This window comes from Zootoca vivipara, chromosome 9 (assembly GCF_963506605.1).
Source record: "Zootoca vivipara chromosome 9, rZooViv1.1, whole genome shotgun sequence".
NCBI lineage: Eukaryota > Metazoa > Chordata > Lepidosauria > Squamata > Lacertidae > Zootoca > Zootoca vivipara.
This window is the reverse complement of record NC_083284.1, coordinates 56,952,589-56,970,842: the sequence shown is the minus strand read 5'-3', so window position 1 is coordinate 56,970,842 and position 18,254 is coordinate 56,952,589. Positions and strand designations below refer to the sequence as shown.

General features: G+C 39.9%; 1 protein-coding gene across 3 annotated transcripts in view; it reads left to right on the top strand.

Annotated features, from left to right (window-relative positions):
- The window catches only part of SGCZ (sarcoglycan zeta), a 190,529-nt gene that overhangs the window by 56,479 nt on the left and 115,796 nt on the right, over nucleotides 1–18,254 (top strand). For 2 of the 3 annotated variants that reach the window (XM_035112879.2, XM_060278819.1), the window contains exon 2: nucleotides 14,510–14,611. The exons of the other annotated variant lie outside the window; for it this stretch is intronic. In XM_035112879.2, coding sequence (XP_034968770.2) covers nucleotides 14,510–14,611 — 102 coding nt within the window. The remainder of the gene's footprint in view (nucleotides 1–14,509; nucleotides 14,612–18,254) is intronic. 3 annotated transcript variants of the gene reach the window in all.

Below are 18,254 nucleotides of genomic sequence, written 5' to 3'. Positions count from 1 at the left end.
GGGAGAGGGCAGAGGGAAATGACAGTGGCAATAAAGAGCCGAGGGGAAAGTTTGATTTAGAATATAGGTGTATTTTTATATGTTTTCAAACATCTGGTTTTGTTAGGAGCAAACAGAAATCCTATCTTACATGTTTCAGGAAGGACATTTTTAGAGGACCGAATGTGAGGGACGCGGGTGGCGCTGTGGTCTAAACCACAGAGCTTGGGCTTGCTGATCGGAAGGTCGGCAGTTTGAATCCCCACAATGGGGTGAGCTCCCGTTGTTCGGTCCCAACTCCTGCCTACCTAGCAGTTTGAAAGCATATCAAGTGCAAGTAGATAAATAGGTACTGCTCCAGTGGGAAGGTAAATGGTGTTTCTGTGTGCTGCTCTGGTTTGCCAGAAACGGCTTAGTCATGCTGGCTACATGACCCGGAAGCTGTCTGTGGACAAACGCCAGCTCCCTCAGCCTATAGAGCGAGATGAGTGTGCAACCCCAGAGTTGTCCACGACTGGACCTAATGGTCAGGGGTACCTTTACCTTTATGTGAGACCATTAGCTCTCTTTTCCCTCTTGGAACTGTCTTTTTCTCTTCAACAATACAGGGAACCAATAGCCATGGTGTTGGACTTGGAACAAGGAGACCTGTGTTTGAACAGAGATTTCACAATGGTGTTCGATAGTGACTAGCCTCAACTAACATTATTCTAATATGAAAAAATCAGGAGAAATAAGTTTCAGATATGGTACCTTGAGCTACTGAGACAGAAAGTGAGGAATAAGTTTGCCCTGAAATCCTCTGTCACTCAGTAAAAATACAGCATCATTTATACAAGTTTAGCAGTAGCTGAACCTGTTGATTAAGGGTTACAACAAGCCCCAGAGCACTTCTTATCTTATGTAGTTCTTGAGTGATGTATCATTAGTGAATCTTCCCAAAGTGTATTGCAGGCTTGAATTTTTGAGAAAGATGCTTGAGAACTCTTATTTTCCAAGTATGTATTTTATTTAACTGTCTGGATTTTTATTGCAAAACTATTGAACGCTAACATTAAAGTGTCATCTCCATTGTCTACCATCTACAAAAGCTCTTTCCTTAGTTGATTTGTCAATCTTTATAGCAGAGGACTTTTATTTCTTTATCTGCTTTGAAAGATTTTTTTTATCCTGTTTTTTTCTGCCCCCAAGGCAAAGTCAAAGTTGATTCTCATTTCAAACACACATACATGCACACACACACAATTTAACACAATGAAAACAGAACATAAAAATCACAATCCAAATGTATAGAACCAGTGAAACCCACATAGGAAAACAGGAGAAAATGAATCTGATTCATTTGTTTTCCTTTGTGGAAAACAAGCCCTGTTAAATAAATGTAAAGGCTTGAAAGTAAATAATGTGGTTGCTTCCCAAATGAAACTACCAACTAGTAAGTTTGTCAAGAGTTATGACCTCTATAACCAAAACAGGCAAGAATTTTTGTTTGCAATACGTATAACCATGTAAAACATTTTCTGCTTCTTCAGGGAAGGAGGGAGGAGGGGTTAATGTGTGAGCCTCCTAATTTCACCTTAGCTCATGAGCATTTATGCACTATTCCACTCTCATCTGCAAGTGTAGGGATTACAGTGGTACCTCGGGTTACAGGCGCTTCAGGTTACAGACATTTCAGGTTACAGATTCCGCTAACCCAGAAATAGTACTTCGGGTTAAGAACTTTGCTTCAGGATGAGAACAGAAATTGCACCGTAGTGGCGCGGCGGAAGCCGGAGGGCCCATTAGCTGAAGTGGTACCTCAGGTTAAGAACAGTTTCAGGTTAAGAATGGACCTCCAGAACGAATTAAATTCTTAACCCGAGGTACCACTGTATTCTGTTAGGAAGGCTGAAAAGACTACGTAGTGCGGGGGGGGGGGAGAGAGAGAGTTAATCCCTTTATGAATTCCAAGCATCTTTATTCTGATGGAATATGATAATAACACTGAAATTACTATGGTGCATAATAGATATATTGCCTGGTAAATGCTGCATGTTACTTGGAATGTAAATATCTTGGGTACTCCAATTAAAATACTAAGGGTATGGTCTACCCAGATAACCCAGACCTTACTTTTTAAATAAAAGACATATTTTAAAAAGAAAAAGAAAGAAACAATACTGATACGTATCCCTTCCTCCCGAATCAAGGTGGAGATTGGTACACCTCACAAGGGGGTCAGCAATCTGGATTTCTCCTAAACTTGATTTTCAATTAAAAGATGCACTAAGTGACCCCAATGCAAGATTTATCTTCCTCAAAGGTCTGTTAGATAACTCCTGGCTGACATTATGCTCTGTTTATGTACCTAATACCCAACAAGAACAATTTCTAGATGAAGCTTTTACATTACTGCACTCAACTAAACAATTTAAACAAGTGATAACTTAAATCTTGTACTTAATGATTATTTTGATAGAAGCAGAACATCTCACCTGTTGCAAAACCCACGCAAACCACCCACTTTTAAAGCATCCCTATACAACATATTACATTAACACAATTTCTTTTATGCTTGGTGCTTAGCCAATATAGAACTAATAAACCATACACATATGTCAACAAGGTACAAAAATTATGCCAGTTTGTATTATTCACAACTCAGAAATTGGTTTTCTTAATATCTTGGGCCATGCCCCTGTTATCGCCTAAACCTTTCTATTGGATATTTTTAAAAACATGATTTTAAATGTTCTGAATTATTTGGAAAAAAACCATTTTATCAATACTGTATGATGTTGAGCTATTCCTTTCTGACCCTGAAACCTCATTATCTGCTGTTATGCGTCAACTTGTTATATCTGGCAAGATATCTGGGTTCACTATTAACTTCGACAAATGTGGGTTGATTCACCCCTCTAAAATTACAACTGCATTGACACAAAACAACTGGCCTCAAACACTGTATTACCTCCTTTAAATAACAGGGTGAATATACCCTAGAATCTATCAAAACTAGAAAAATTGAACCTTAATCCCCTGATAAAAGGTTTAACAACTAAGCTCAAAAATTCATACTCATAGTTAGGCAGAGTTTCTAAAACAAAAATGATGCTATTTTCATACCTTCTTTACTTATTCAGAATCTTGCCAATAAGCATATCCATCTCTCAAGTTAATAATTACTAAAAAGCTACTAAATTTTATTTATGCCAACAAGAGACCTTGGCTATCTCATAAAACCCAAGAAACAATGAGGTAAAGTGATACCTAACCTAAAATGGTATAAAGACTCCGCTCACTTACAGAATATCATTTTGGTTTTACTTCTGAACTAAACACAAGCCCCTTGCAGCACCAGAAATAAATTTTATATTGGGATACACCTTTACCTTTTTATCTTCTTTTTTCTGAAAAGCATTTTACGTTTCCTAATAAAGTTTTGTATTACAATTGTGAATTATGTCACATGGTGACCAACACACACTACAAATTATATGTAGCTTGTTTCTTTGTTGGCAGTTGGATTAGCCCACCCTATGACACGATCATAATGCCCTCTAATAATCTCACTCCATGCCCACTGTCTGTTGTGTTTTTCTCCAACAGCTGCTATCTTATTTTTTGGAGTATACGCACTGCTAACGCACCATCAGCCAGTTTTTCACTCTCCAGGACTTTGCTTAAGCCGTTTGCTAAAAAGCACATAATCAAACAGACCTTTAATGCAGTAATCCATCAGGCAAAGCCTGCAGATGAGGAAATGGCTAGAAAGAGAAAAGTCTTGCATGTCATATAATCATCACCATAGGGTGACTATCAGAATGTATAATGGCATAAAGTTGGAAGTACAAATAACACTATTTAAGTCTGCAATCCTCAAACCACTCACTCCATACTAGATGACTGCAAGATTTCAGCCCACATACTTTCACCTTTGTTTCAGTTTTTTTTAAAAAAGCCTTCAATAAAATATAGATACCAAACCTAACAACTTGTATTTTGCCTGAAACAGCTAATTCAGCAAACATGACTCTTGCTCACACTTTAAATAGTCGATTGTAGAAGAGAAAGCAGCAGTCCAAGGTGAGCCAAGAGTTGAGGAATGAAGCCACAAGTCAGGGCCAAACAGCTACCCAACTGCTCAGGCAAGCTATGATGTTTTCTATCACGTTGTCTTAAAAGAACTGGGCAAATTTTCATTAGATAGGGTACCTGCAGGTAATATGTAAACTAGATGCACATAGAACTGGGAGGAGATATGCTGTTACTAAGTCATTGTTGTGTGGAGGAAGGGTGGAATTCAAGGGAACCCAACGACAAACTTTCATTAATCCTCTCCCCTCACACATTGTGAATTATATGTAATTGGGTTTGATTGCAATAGTAAAGGGAGAAGAGAGAGAAATAAGGAGGTAACAGAAAAATAGAAGGGGTGGTCATGATCATCGGGGCTTCAAAGCACCAAACTCAGCCCTCTACAAACACCTACAATCAGGGCTTGCAAAGCGCCACATAGGGTGCTATATATAGAGGTTTGCTAGCACCTGAAAATCTGTTTTTGGCACAGCTGTGTCTTTATCTGCCCCACAGAGCTCTTTTTCAGCCAAAACTCAGTTCCATCACCTCCCAGGTAGGTGAGTACAAGGGAGGCGTTTGTGGTGAGTTCTGGCACCTTTTTTCTAGAAAAATAGCTCACTAACTAACATCATATGTGAAGTCAGGTGTAAGGGAGGTGAGGAGAACATGGCCCAAATGACCTTGTGGGCCAAATAAGGTTTTAGTGTGCCTCATTAGGTACACAGGCTAGAAGTTCCCCACGACTGGCCTACACACACACACACACACACACACACACACACACACACGTGTTTTACAATGGGTTGGAAGAAAGTTGTTTTGAGACTTTGTCAGAATGCATAACAAAAGTCTTACCAAAAGACAACTTTGAAGGATGCTTCCAAAATGAGGGAGACGACTCTGCAATTGGCAACATGTTCTTCATAAGGTTGATGTTGCAAATCAATAGGGCAAAGAGGTTCTCTTTAAGCGAGCTCCAAAAGGTTCTCTTTAAGCGAGGTGAAAAACAACAAAATGGGAGATGTGAGAAACTCTCTTCTTAAGATAAGCTGATGAGATCAAAGGGCTACCCAGAACTAAAACCATAGTGGGAAGTTCACTGACAATGTCAACTTTCAGTGTTTTGTGGCAGTGAAATACAAACTGTGTATTACAAACTGTTAAGGAAGTGACCCTGGGGATGAGCATGGTTATGTTTCTGATTTCTGATTTATTTCCTAGTGAAACAAGGAAATTCCTTCTTCATTCTAACATGTTCCTAATCATATGTTCTTCACTGTCAGATTCTGAGAAAAGAAACTTTACTTTTAAAGCAATGGAAATTGCCTTTTCCCATAACTGAAATTTGCAAGTCAGAATCTCATCATTCATGGATCTTCTACATGCCAGAACCTCAACCTTCTCGGCACTGGTGCCAGTTAGCCCAAGCCTAACCAAGTTGACTCATATGTAACAACATTGATTTTCATTATTCTTGCTTCCATTAAGTATGTTGATGGCTGCACCCGCAAACAGCCAAAAGTCTCCTAGAATAATTTATAGGAGGAATTTAAAACAGCAAACAGCATGTATCTCTGGTATACCAATGCCTTAAGGCTGTTTTTTTCAACAGTTGTCCCCCAAGCCCTTCACTTTTCATGTCCTATAATAATAAATAAGGTTCGTTCAAAGCACTCTTTGTGTGTACCCAGCAATAAAAATATAGATTATATTCAAGCCATAAAAGCTAGGAATAAAGGCTTTGAGTTCTTCCATTCCAATAAAGTTTTTGCTTCTGTTTCACTGCTGATAGAATGTCGTAAATTTAGTCATATTCATGACACAATTATAGCAAAACATCTGTTTGTGGTTATGAACCGACAAAGTATACATACTTTTTGCTGATCAATAAAATGCACAATAAATGTCGGGAAAGTTGACATCATAAATTAAACCCAATGATAAGATATTTGGATTCAAGGACGGTTAGGACAAACTCTGATGCTTACAGCAGTGAAAAGGACAGAGACTAAAAATTGATTTGGTAGAACTTATCTATAAACCCTCCTAAAATCCTTCTTCATTGACACTCTTCTAACTTTTCCTTATCTGTTTGAAGCATGGTGGGAATTGGTAAGGTAGAAAGACATGTCTAGCTTTGATTTATACAAGGTTATATTTGGAAAGATTTTCATTTCATTTTGTAGGGAGCTCTGCTGTTACAAGAATTTTTCATACAATTAATACGTACAATGAACAACCAAATATACATAATGTAACACCTCATTTAGCATGGCCAAGGGAAGACTTGTGAAGATGAATGATGCTACTTTCATATTTTTTACATCAGAATAGAAGTTACATGAAACCAAGCCTCACTATTCTGAATAGGCAAGCTTGCTTTTCAATTAATATCAAACAAGTTTGTCATCTCCTGTTGCTTGTATCCTGCCAGAAAGAGAGAGGATCAATGTTGCCTCCCCAACTGTCTCCCCATCCCAAGGGGCATAAAGTGATAAGTGCATCCAGTATGGTTGCATAGGCAAACTCCAGCCCTCCAGATGTCTGGGACTACAATTCCCATCATCCCTAGCTAACAGGACCAGTGGTCGGGGATGATGGAAATTGTAGTCCCAAACATCTGGAGGGCCGGAGTTTGTCTATGCCTGGACTAGATGATTCTTTGTGGTCCATTCAAATTCTATGAGCCTATGTATGTTCCCTGTGCAATGGTTCCATTGGGTGATATCCAATTCTATACTCAGAGAATGGACTCATTGAAATCAATAGACTCATTCTGGATATTATTTCACCCATCAAGAATCCTCATTTTATGCTCTGTTTATTCTTCTTCCTTCAGTAAGTGAGCCCAGTGTATAGATCTCAAGTTTTGTTTCTTTCAGGACGAAATGCAAATGTTATAGTGTAGTAGATCCAACGCCATTTCCTTGATTTAATAAATCACCTACACTTTTGTGAAAAAGCATTAGCGTCATCAACTTTCAAGACAAACATTAGTAACAAATGCTTAATCTTAATAATGTCACAATGGAAAGTGATTATTTTAACTGATTACTTCTGAGTTGGGAGAGAATGTTATATCAAACTTGACAAATGCAATTTTTTACTTCTCGAGAAGAGTTTAATCAGTTTAATGTGTCATTACATTAACTGGCATTCCTTAATACCCCAGTGCAGCCACTGAAAGTCAGTCTGCTCATTCACCCAAAGCCCTGATATATTCAAAGTTAAGCTAAGATTGTTTGTGTAAATGGAGTTGTATGAAGGTTTCATCATATTCTGTAATGCAAGGTAAACTTGCATTGTCATTGATCCTTCAAAGTACCATTGATTTGAATGGGAGAGTTAAGCACTTACTTATATCCCATTGGACTCAGTGTGAATTAGGGCAGAATTAACATTGCATGTGTATGTATCCACAAAAATAAAATATACAGAGGCTGATAAGCACATTCATCTGAACACGTTTAGAAGTCCCCTTTGGGTCTACCTGCTCAGTGGCAGAAGGTTAGGGGTGGTGCACATGGTTTCAGGATACTGAGGGTAGGGCCAGCACATGAGCCCATACACATCCACACATGTTGCTTGAACACCCAAATAGGGCTATTGTTAGGCCCTTAACTGTATTTAACTGTGGCTGGATAATACCCATAATAAATAATATCCTCCTAGCAATTATCGATGCTGGAGAAAGTGGAGGGACTTTCTTGCTCTTATTTAGTAGATTGAGATAAAAGATGTGTTTTATTATACTTGTTTCTCACTCTTTGGAAGACCCAGAATGCCTTGTTTTAACTTGCAAACAATTTGTCATCCAGTAATTCACTAGATGGTGATGTATGTTTTTGTGTAGCTTAGACCTAAACACATTTGCTTGGCAGTAGGTTCTGTTTTAATTTCATGGAATCAATTTCCAAAGAAGAGTGCCTTGACATCTAACTTTAGATACTGGTATATTTTGTATACTGTGTGTCTCCACTTCAAAAGGGAGGAGAAAATCTGGGTCTAGTTTTGAAGGTGCAAGATTCAGGCACATCACTGTCCTTACCCCCAATGCAATGGTAGTCTGGGATATCAAAGAAGAGAGTGGAATGGTCTGAAATGCAAAGCTAAGGCCATAAATTAAGACCTGCAATTTTAAGATATTTCTGCACATTTATGGAGTTTTCGCCCATCATCATCCCCTCCCCATCACTGCACTACACAAACCTGGGTTCATTCGTGCATTTTGAAAGGGCCATCAGCCCTTCAAAGATTCAGAACTACAATCTGAGGTATTATTTCAATGGGGAACAGAGGACAAACTCAAAACATTGTTCAGAGGCCTCCTTTAAACATACCCTCAACATGGCAGAAGATTATTGCTATCTATGAGCCTGTACAGAAGTCTCTCATGTGCATCAATGCCATGTACCCACTTAGAATATTGTTTCTAGGATGATGTGATCTAAGGGCAGAAGGTATGATTAGAGCCTTTTCAATATTTTGTATTTTACAATGTTCCTAAATACCCACAGGTACAATTTCCTGACAAGTGCAGTGTGGCGTTTTACTTCTGCAAATGTTCTTCCCTTTCTATCGCCACTAACCTTGATGTGTGATGTTGAACCTATACATGTTGAACCTACACATGAGTACATTTTGAAAACTGGCAATCTGGAACCATTAAAATCTACTAGGCCAAAGCTGTTTTCTAATCTTCAAGGTCTTGTTAGTTAAAATTCCAGGGGTCTCATAATGCTAGAGGTGGTTAATCCCCCCCCCCTCCCACTTTTTGGTTCATGCTTGTTTTTATCTATCTTTTTTTACTTTATGAATTCTCAAATTATAATGAGAACTTTAAGCCTTGGCTTTGGCACCTTACCAATTATGGGCGGTGTGTGATTTCATTTCCAAAGGTATTGTGATTACACAAAAACACAAAAGCAATAATTCATGTTACCCAGCATCAAATGATTTCCTAGTATTGATTTTTATTTTTATTTTGAGGGCGGGAAGCTAGCATTCTGGTATCAAGGTCTGTCAGACACTAAATAAGCAATTGTGGAATTCTTTGACAGTCTGCCGATCCTGAGGCAGTTCCTGAGATGCCCAGGATTTCACAAGAAATGGCGGCAGGGTGAGGAGGAAGAAAAAGAACAGTGTTGACAAGGAATAGGCACCTCCAGTATTTTTCAACTCCAGAAGTATATTTTCACACTACAGTAACGGCTTCCCATTTATGGAGCACGTGTACACAAACACAGTATCATTTATTTTACATTACTTGTAGGCCACAGAATATTCCAGTGTGGAAGGTGGCTATTTAATACAACTTGAAACTTGAAAGCACTGAAAAACATTGCAAGAGAAACAGTGGGTATATATATATATATATATGCTTTGGGAACAGCATCGAGTCCATGGGGAAACAGCGGGCTATCTCTAGTGTACATGATTTGTGCCTATTAACCATGTGTAAGCTATTTGTTCTTCAGCCATTTGTATCAGGTCCACAGTTTAACATTAGAATTCATACTCTTCGCATTTGCCTGTTAAAACCTTTGGTTTCCTAAGAAACAAATAGATGCTGTTTCCCAAGTTGTTGTTATTTGCATTTTCTTGGAGCGTGTCAGGCCAGTAGTTTTGTTTTACCGTAATAACAGTGCATTTATTCACTGATTCCTGTTATCCTCCAAGTGGCAGCTCAGCTCTGTTTTATAACATTTCATCCCAGTTAACACCTCTGTGTTGTTTGCATGTTAAAATTGTTTTCAAAAATACTATTTTTCTAGTTTTCTTTAACAACCATGACAAAATTGTGGAGTGTGCAGAGCATAGGATTTGGAGTTCAGTAGCCTTAAGTGGCGCCACCCTGAGGCTCAAACCAGACATTACAAAGAACCAGGTGTGGGGAATGGGGACATTTCCTGAGGGCCATATTCCCTGACTGGTAAACTTCCAAGGGCTTCATGATGTCATTAGTGGACTGTGCCATAGGCAAGAGTGCATGGAACCACTGATGCAGCTCTTTCCACTCCATCCTCCATCTTGGCAAAAAAGAAGAAGAAAAAGAGGCATTATCATAGTCTGAGGACATGTTCCAACCCAGAAAACAGAGGGATATAGTAGGTGGCCTGCGTAGAGTTCCCATCAAGGCTCACCTGCCCCAGATTGTCTAGAGCCACTGTGGTGTAGTGGTTAAGAGTGGCAGACTCGTAATCTGATGAACCGGGATCACGTCTCCGCTCCTCCACATGCAGCTGCTGGGTGACCTTGGGCTAGTCACACTTCTCTGAAGTCTCTCAGCCCCACTCACCTCACAGAGTGTTTGTTGTGGGGGAGGAAGGGAAAGGAGAATGTTAGCCGCTTTCAGACTCCTTCGGGTAGTGATAAAGCGGTATATCAAATCCAAACTCCTCCTCCTCCTCTTCTTCTTCTTCTTCTTCTTCTTCTTCTTCTTCTTCTTCTTCTTCTTCTTCTTCTTCTTCTTCTTCTATCAGCTCTGTCTTATGGTGTGTATAAAATACTACTTCATTCAGTTAGGGTTACTGGATAAATAAAGGTGACATTTTAAAGGATAAATAAAAGTGACATTTTTAAGGCATTCCACATACCTTTGTTGCTTGAAGGGATTTTCAATGTGCTGACTAAAAAGAATTAAACTTGTCCTCCTTCTGTCTGCCCCACGCCAAAATAATCTTCTGCTTCTTTAAAAAATATCCCATGTTCATTTCACATTTGCAGTTGTATATATTACATCCATTTGATGGGTCCTTAAAATGCTTATCATTTCCCTTTTCCCCCCCAGACCCAAAAGCTTAAATGTTCCCTGGTGTTAGCATGAGTAGCATGATTGAATTCCTTGAACCACATTATTTTTCAATTTGTTGCATTCTCATGACATAATTGATCGCTTTTTCACGAGAGAGGAAATAGCTTTCTTAAGGATCTTGGTGTATCCCTATAGATTAAATAAATCTAAATCCTGCTGGATTTAATACATCTACTAAATCCATAACAGGGTATCTTTCCTTTCTAACCATTTATAATAATGAAAGTCTTGGACCTGATGCTATTCTGACTTGAACAGTCATCAAATGGAGAACAGTTCAATTAGCATTGTCCTTTTAACACCTTTTTAGAATAAAGCCTTCTGTGGGCAAACCTACAATCCTTCCCAGTGTCTGCGCTCCTGCCCTCACTCTTTCTTTTATTAAACTGTCTTGTTCCCCCAGTAGCGCACAGGCTCAAATGATGGAGATTCCATCAGGCTGTCCTTGGGAATGGTGAAAGCAAAAGAGATGCTCTTCCACCCTGCCCAAGCAAGAGACCTCCATACTTGTCTGGTGGCAGTAGGTTAAGGAACTAGTTACTTGGGATCAAGGACTTAGGAAGTGTTTTTAACATGGGTAGGTGCTTAAGGTGATCCAATATTACACTAAAAATGAAATTCAAAAGGGATCCCAACTGTCCCAAAAGGACACAGTTCATGAATAGCATCTGCATTATATATTTGAAGCACATCTAACACCCATTCAAATGGGTCCTCAGGATTCTGTCATGGGTTAGGGCTTGGCTTCACCTGCTGAGCAGCAGCCTGAAGGAGCAGAAGGCAAAGTGACTCCACCTGCTGCCAATCAGCCTCCTTGCTCCTGATGAGAACCAGCTGGCTCCAGCTTTCTTAAGCAGGGTTTCCAGCCTCAGTCAGTTGCTGGAAACAACCCTGGTCGTTCTTAACCAGACCTTGCTGATTCTTGCTTCTTATGACCTTAGACCCTCGGCTTTCTTGACCCCCGGATCATCTGACTATGTGAACCTTCCTTGGAGATTTTTAAGTAAAGGTTGGTACGGTCTTCTGTCATGGATACTTTAGGTGAGATTCCTGCATTGCAGGGAGTTGGGCTCGATGACCCTTGAGGTCCTTTCCAACTCTACAATTCTAGGAGTCAATTAATGGGTGTTAAACATGCTTTAAATATATGGTGTGGATGACTGTCTTTTTCCCTCCTAACATTGTGGCTCTGTTTAGCTTGTCTTGCCTCCCTCCACCTCTAAGCTCTCAGGGCATGGAATGCAAGGTGCTGTAGTCAGTTTATGGGTTCTGTAGTTGCACTTCTTCTCCTTTTGTCTTTAGCCTTGGCTTCATCAGCAGCCTGATCACCTCAGGCTTAAGATTACCTGTAGCCATAGAGAGTTGGCAACCCAGTTAGCCATTGTTAGAGGCAAGGCAGCTATTTCATGCCCCCTACCCATGTTGGAAGATCAGCATGACCTCTGGTGGAAAATCATATATGTACAGACCATTATAATTTCAATGTGGCTAGCTACTGTTCTACTTGTATTAGATGTACGTAAAGTTCTGCTGTTCACAAACACAGGAAAAAATGTTATTTTCAAAAGGGAGAGAGTTGCATTTTTCTTCTCATGTTTAAACCGAGCTCCAATTCATTCACCCTATTAAATTTTAAATATTTTGTATTTGAAGCTCTGTGCTAATATTTTATTCTAGAAAACATTTCATTATTTCAGTTGGTGTGATATGCTTTGGAGAAATTGTCCTCATAATGTAACTCTTCAGTCTCAGTAGGCAGGCGTTAGTGGAGAATGGAGGATGAATCATTGTTGAGAAGCTGTGTATTTTAAAGTTGAAATCAATGTACTTACCAGTGATTCTCAACAAAGAGCAGTTTTGATGTTGACAATTTCCCACATATTCTTTGTGTGCTCAGTATATCTATATGTTACACTTGTCTGAATATTGGGATCCAACAGTATTTAATATCAGGCATGCAATGGTGTTCAGTACTTAACTGTATAGATGGCTGACATGCAATTGCCATAGTAAATTGCAATGTGGTTTCAAACTTCCTACCTTCTGGGAATATTTACCATACAAAATCTACCAAGGAACCTCCACGTGTTTGACAAGGAATCCCAGGGAATTGCATAGGAATCTGGGGAACATGTTGTAGGGCAGGGATGTGAAACCAGTGACTCTCTAGATGTTGGTCTCCCCGTTCCCATGAGTGGATCTCTATCCTTGTTCAGTTTACGTGGCGGTGTGTTGCATCTCACTATCATCCATTGTGAACGGAGAGTGCATGCCCAATATCTTCCTGGAAAGAAGTTTAGGAACTTCTGTTGTGTCACATTTAACAATATTTTGTGCCAGTTACGGAGTAATATTTAACGGTAAGAGAACATTTGATGAACAGTTGGACATGTAATGATTGACACCTGCCAGCATTTCATACAGGCAGGAGGGGTGTCTAAAAGCAACACGCCTTATGTGTTGTAACCCTCTGCCTGGCAAAAACAAGACATTCACCATTAAAAAACACACACATATGTCCTCTGCCTAGCAATCTTGCCTTGTATAGATAGGCAAGTTGAGGGAGCCACACTGTATAAAATACCATTGTCCTTCCATAGGCTCTTATTTATCTAGCATGTTTATCTAGCATGCTCACCAGACCTCCCAGGAGTTCAAGACAGCATGGAATCACGCTGTTTTATCCCCAAAAGAATTCACTGTGCAACTTCACAGTTTATATGGTGGTTACACTGAATTTTCCCACAGTGAAAAGACAAATAGTGAAAAAGATTTCCATGCTGTTGTTTTGTTTAAAAAACAACAACCCCTCAGAATATGTACCAGGAATTCTCCAGTTTATGTCCATGAACATGGGTCTGTCTGCATTTACTATGCCTGGTGTGCTCCAAAGTAATTGTGGCAAATCCATTTTCTGAGTGAAGTGGCCAGGAACCTCATTATTGATTGGGAATCTGAGAGAATCCTTTGACATTTGTATAGAGCTGTTGGACGGTGGGACAGACTCCCACGAGAGATGGACTCCCCTTCCTTGGAGATTTTTAAGCAGAGGTTAGATGGTCACCTGTCAACGTATGAATTAGTCGAGATTCCTGTACAGTACTCCAGGGTGTTTTGACTATATGACCCTCAGGGTCTCTTCCAACTCTACAATTCTATGATTTTATGCAAAACGTTAAATTTGAAATCTCATATAGACTATGGAGTAGTATGCTATTCCTGTTGATCACAAGCTTTTCACATAATTGCAAGTTCGAATCTTCAGACCACAGATGGCTTCCCTCCTGGTAACTCCACATTTCCAGATAAACATGGGCCCAATCCATATTAGTCTTATAAAGGAGGAAAGCCTAGAGTTTTATGAACTAGGTAGCTCAGACTATAGAGAGGTACATGTCAAAGAAATGTGTGTTGAAGGTTTTGAAGTATGTTGCCAGTAGGCAATGTGCCTATCAAAAATTGTGACAAATGTGCATTCATGTCATGAATCATCTCATAATCAGACAGGCATACTCACTTCCCCCTGCACTTACGTTGCTTTTAGCATTAACCTTCTAAACCTGAGGTTTGATGGGAGTAAGTAATGCATTGTATATAGTGATTAGCTTCCCAACTCAACGGCATATACACACATTTGTATATTATTGCTTCTAGGATGGAATGGGGAATCTGAGAGTCACCAAAAAAGGAATTCGACTTGAAGGTATATCTGAATTTCTACTTCCATTGTATGTGAAAGAAATCCATTCTCGAAAGGTAGGTTGCTTTGCTTAAATAAATAACAAGTTTAAGGCTTTTTTTGCTTTCATTATTTTCACTGAAAGTATTGGATTTCTAAGATACCTTTAAATTGACATTTAGGTGAGGATTCCAAATGTGTTTCCTTCTGAGCCTTCAGTATAGAGGCACATAGGGAACTTAAAGGCTAATCTACCTCAATGATATATTTTCACTTGACTATACCTTGCAACATTTCTAAGATGAATATTGGTTGTGCTTGCTTATTCTGTGTGAAAGCGTAGTTCCTCAGGGTGACATAGACACTTATGACATAGGTAGCTGATGTGTGACATGGCCCAATGCATTTTGGAAACCTCAGCTTCAAATTGTGTTTTGCTTCTGCCACCACTGTAAAAAGAACTTGAGGATTTTACAAATTTCATACAAATTCTACTCTTGAATGCAGCCAGAGGTTCAGAGACACATCACCAGTCAATACAAGCTTGCTAGGGAACTACAATGTGAGTGAAGCTATTGCCTTCGTGCCCTGCTTCTGGCTGGCCTGTCCCATCAGGACTCCTCTTACATTCTAAGTTAAATGACTAGGTATTTACTCCAAAAAAAGAAAAAGAAAAAATCTAATACTATAGCAGTGAATTAGATATATTTTGGAAATGTATCATTCAACATTCAACTTTTAAGAATTATCTAGTAGACATCATGAGCAGATTGGTACATTTGGAGCATATGCTTGGCCTTTCCCCAAAGAATTTATTTCCAATTAAGTATTCATGCTTGCATCCTTAGGCCATAATTTAGCGTAGTTGTAAACATGCTTAAACCTATTGAAATCAACAGGCTTAAACATGCACTGGATTGTGTCCACTAGTGAACGGCTTTATAATAAAATAGAGGCTGGAAATGTTCTAATATTAGAAGTATCTCATCCGGGAAGTACATTAGCTAAAGCAGCCCATCACATTATTTAGTATGTAATTGTTTTACTGCTTAAAGTAGGCCATTACAGAAAAACAAGAGACATTATAAATTCTGCAGAGCAAGCCGGCTATTACAATTCTGTCATGTGGCAATGGAGTTCTTAAAGATATATTTTTAGAAGATCTTCTGTTTTGCTTTCTTCGGTTCATGAGTTCTTTCTAGCATGCCAATGCTAACCGGTAATCAAGAGGTAAAGAAAAAATGTTTTGAGTCAATGAAGTGTAGGGAAATTTAATATACATTGCTGCTTCAAAGTTGCCAGGAATGAAGAGCTATTTAAAAACTTGTCAGCCCCAAGAAAGGCTACAACAAGCACGGATTTAAACGCCCTCTGAAGTTGTGCACATTTAATAAGCTGGTGTCCTAGGCAGCAGCCAGGGAAGGCACACGTCTGAAATTTACTTTTTAATTGACAAAAGCACACAGAAATTCCCATGGTCCACCCCCACAGACACTTCTAGGCCCCAAGCAGCTGTTCCCAGGTCTGTGCCCTGCAGAGCACTTGCAGCAACAATGGGACCACACAAACCCAGCTTGTCTTCTCCTACATGGAAAATATCACTGCTCTTCTTTCTTCGAGCCCCTCCTGGTTCTAGAAGACACTGGGGCAGTGGGTGGTGAGGACTCAACTGGTCTGTCCTTCGCCTGAACAGCCCCTTCCTCTGACATATCCTGCACACCCAACCTCTGACGGCTCTGGCCATTCCTCTTCCGCCATTCCTCACAGCCTGTGCCAAATTCCATAAATCACTGCCCTGCTCTCCAAAGTCAATCCCCAGGCTTCCCGCCTCTGTCACGCACTCATCAGAGCCCTGCCAGACCCAGGCATCTGCCCCCATCTAACGATATGCTGGGTAGTCTGCTGTTTCCTCATTCGGGGCTATGTTTCTTAACGTGTGACTTGAACAGGGACAGTTTATTAGAATTGTGTCTCCAATGCAATAAGCAGTCCACTGGTGGCCCCATCAGTTTAGAATCAATCCTGATTCAGATTGCCCTGCCATGCCCCATTGGGTGGGGTGGAATATTGAGAACGTGTATACGTCAGATTTTTTGTAAGCCACTTGGGGAATTGGTCTCAAAGATGGGATAGAAATTCCAATGGAAAGAGATAAAATGGAAATTTCATGGCTGAGAGACTGGGATGAAGGAGGGCCTCCATCGTCTTGTCTCATTCCTTTCCACTCTATCTCTTCACAACACAAATCTTCACTACTACTACTAATCCCCCCCCCTTCTGAAAGCATTTCTCTAGCTCTCTTTCCTTCCCTCTCCTGTTCCCTGCTCATGTTTGGATGGATGGCTGAATCTATTTCAGGTCTGTGCCAATTTCATATAATCATGGATTTGTATTAATAAATCCATCCCACCTGGTTTACAGATCAATCAACAATTTTAAAAATATTATACAAAATTTATTAAGTGCATATTATTTTTAATAGATACCAAATTTAGATACCGTACATATTCTAGCATCAAATATGAATTTAGATTTTTTTGTGTGTGTGTTTCAGTTCATGCATACCTCTGTGTGTGTGTGTGTGTTTGTATGCATGAGCAAAAAAAAAAAGTATTGCTAAATTCGGAGAAGTGCAAAATCCTAAGACTAATTATTTTCAGATTTGTGCCATTTTGTCTAGGAAGTACAGTTCAGATAAATGAGCATCAGAATGTACAGAAATAGAATTCCTTAAGTGCCTCTACTCTCATGTTGTCTTACTTTCCTCTGCGCACGCTGGCACTGAGACTGTCCAAATATTTAAGAAGCTTCCCCCCCCTCCCCGCTCTCAATCTTTCTAGCTCTCTCTCTGTCCTTCCCCCCTCCTCACCAGTGTTCACTATTCGCTATAGCTTCACTATTCTCCATGGGTGTAGACAGGGGGGGCAGGAGGGGGCAGCTGCCCCCCCCAGAAGCAAAAAATTATTGTATTTTACAGACCATAACCAATACTTTGCCCCTCCAAAAACTGAAGTGGAAAGGGCTTTGCTTTAGCAAGAGCAGCTCTCCACTTGCTGGGGGCGGGAACACAGCTGTAACAAAAACACATCAAATAAATAAAGCAAAGTGGCTACCAGTACTTAAGCAGTTAAGACAATGGAGCAGAATATCCCTTCAGGCAAGGTCCACCCTATTCACCCTATTGTAATTCAGTGGGAGTTGTTAATGGGCATTCAGGGATCGCATTAACAGTTCTATTGGCGATTTAATGAGGGTGCAGAGGATTCAATTTGACTAAGGTGGCCCTGCAAGGCTAAAAGGAAGTGAATAATAAGCTTTGATAGACACAGTGATGTTTATAAAAAGCATTGGTGTTCCAGTCTGCCCCTCCTCCTGCATCTGTATACTGTAAATCAGGGGTGGCCACCTCCCAAGAGACTCTGATCTACTCACAGAGTTAAAAACTGGGAGTGATCTACCCCCTTTTGGGGGGTTCAGGTCAAAGCTGTTGAGTTTTTTTAAGGAAGGGAAGCCCTGTTTTGGGGGGGTTAGGTCAAACTTGTTGAGCTTCTTTTAGGAGGGAGGGAGGCCCATTTTTGTTTAGGGCTTCAGGTCATAGTTCAGCTTTTTTTTAGGGAGGAGGAAAAATTTGGGTGAGCTTTTTTTAGGGGTGCCAGTGATCTAGCAGTGATCTACCATAGACATCCAGTGATCTACTGGTAGATCACAATCTACCTGTTG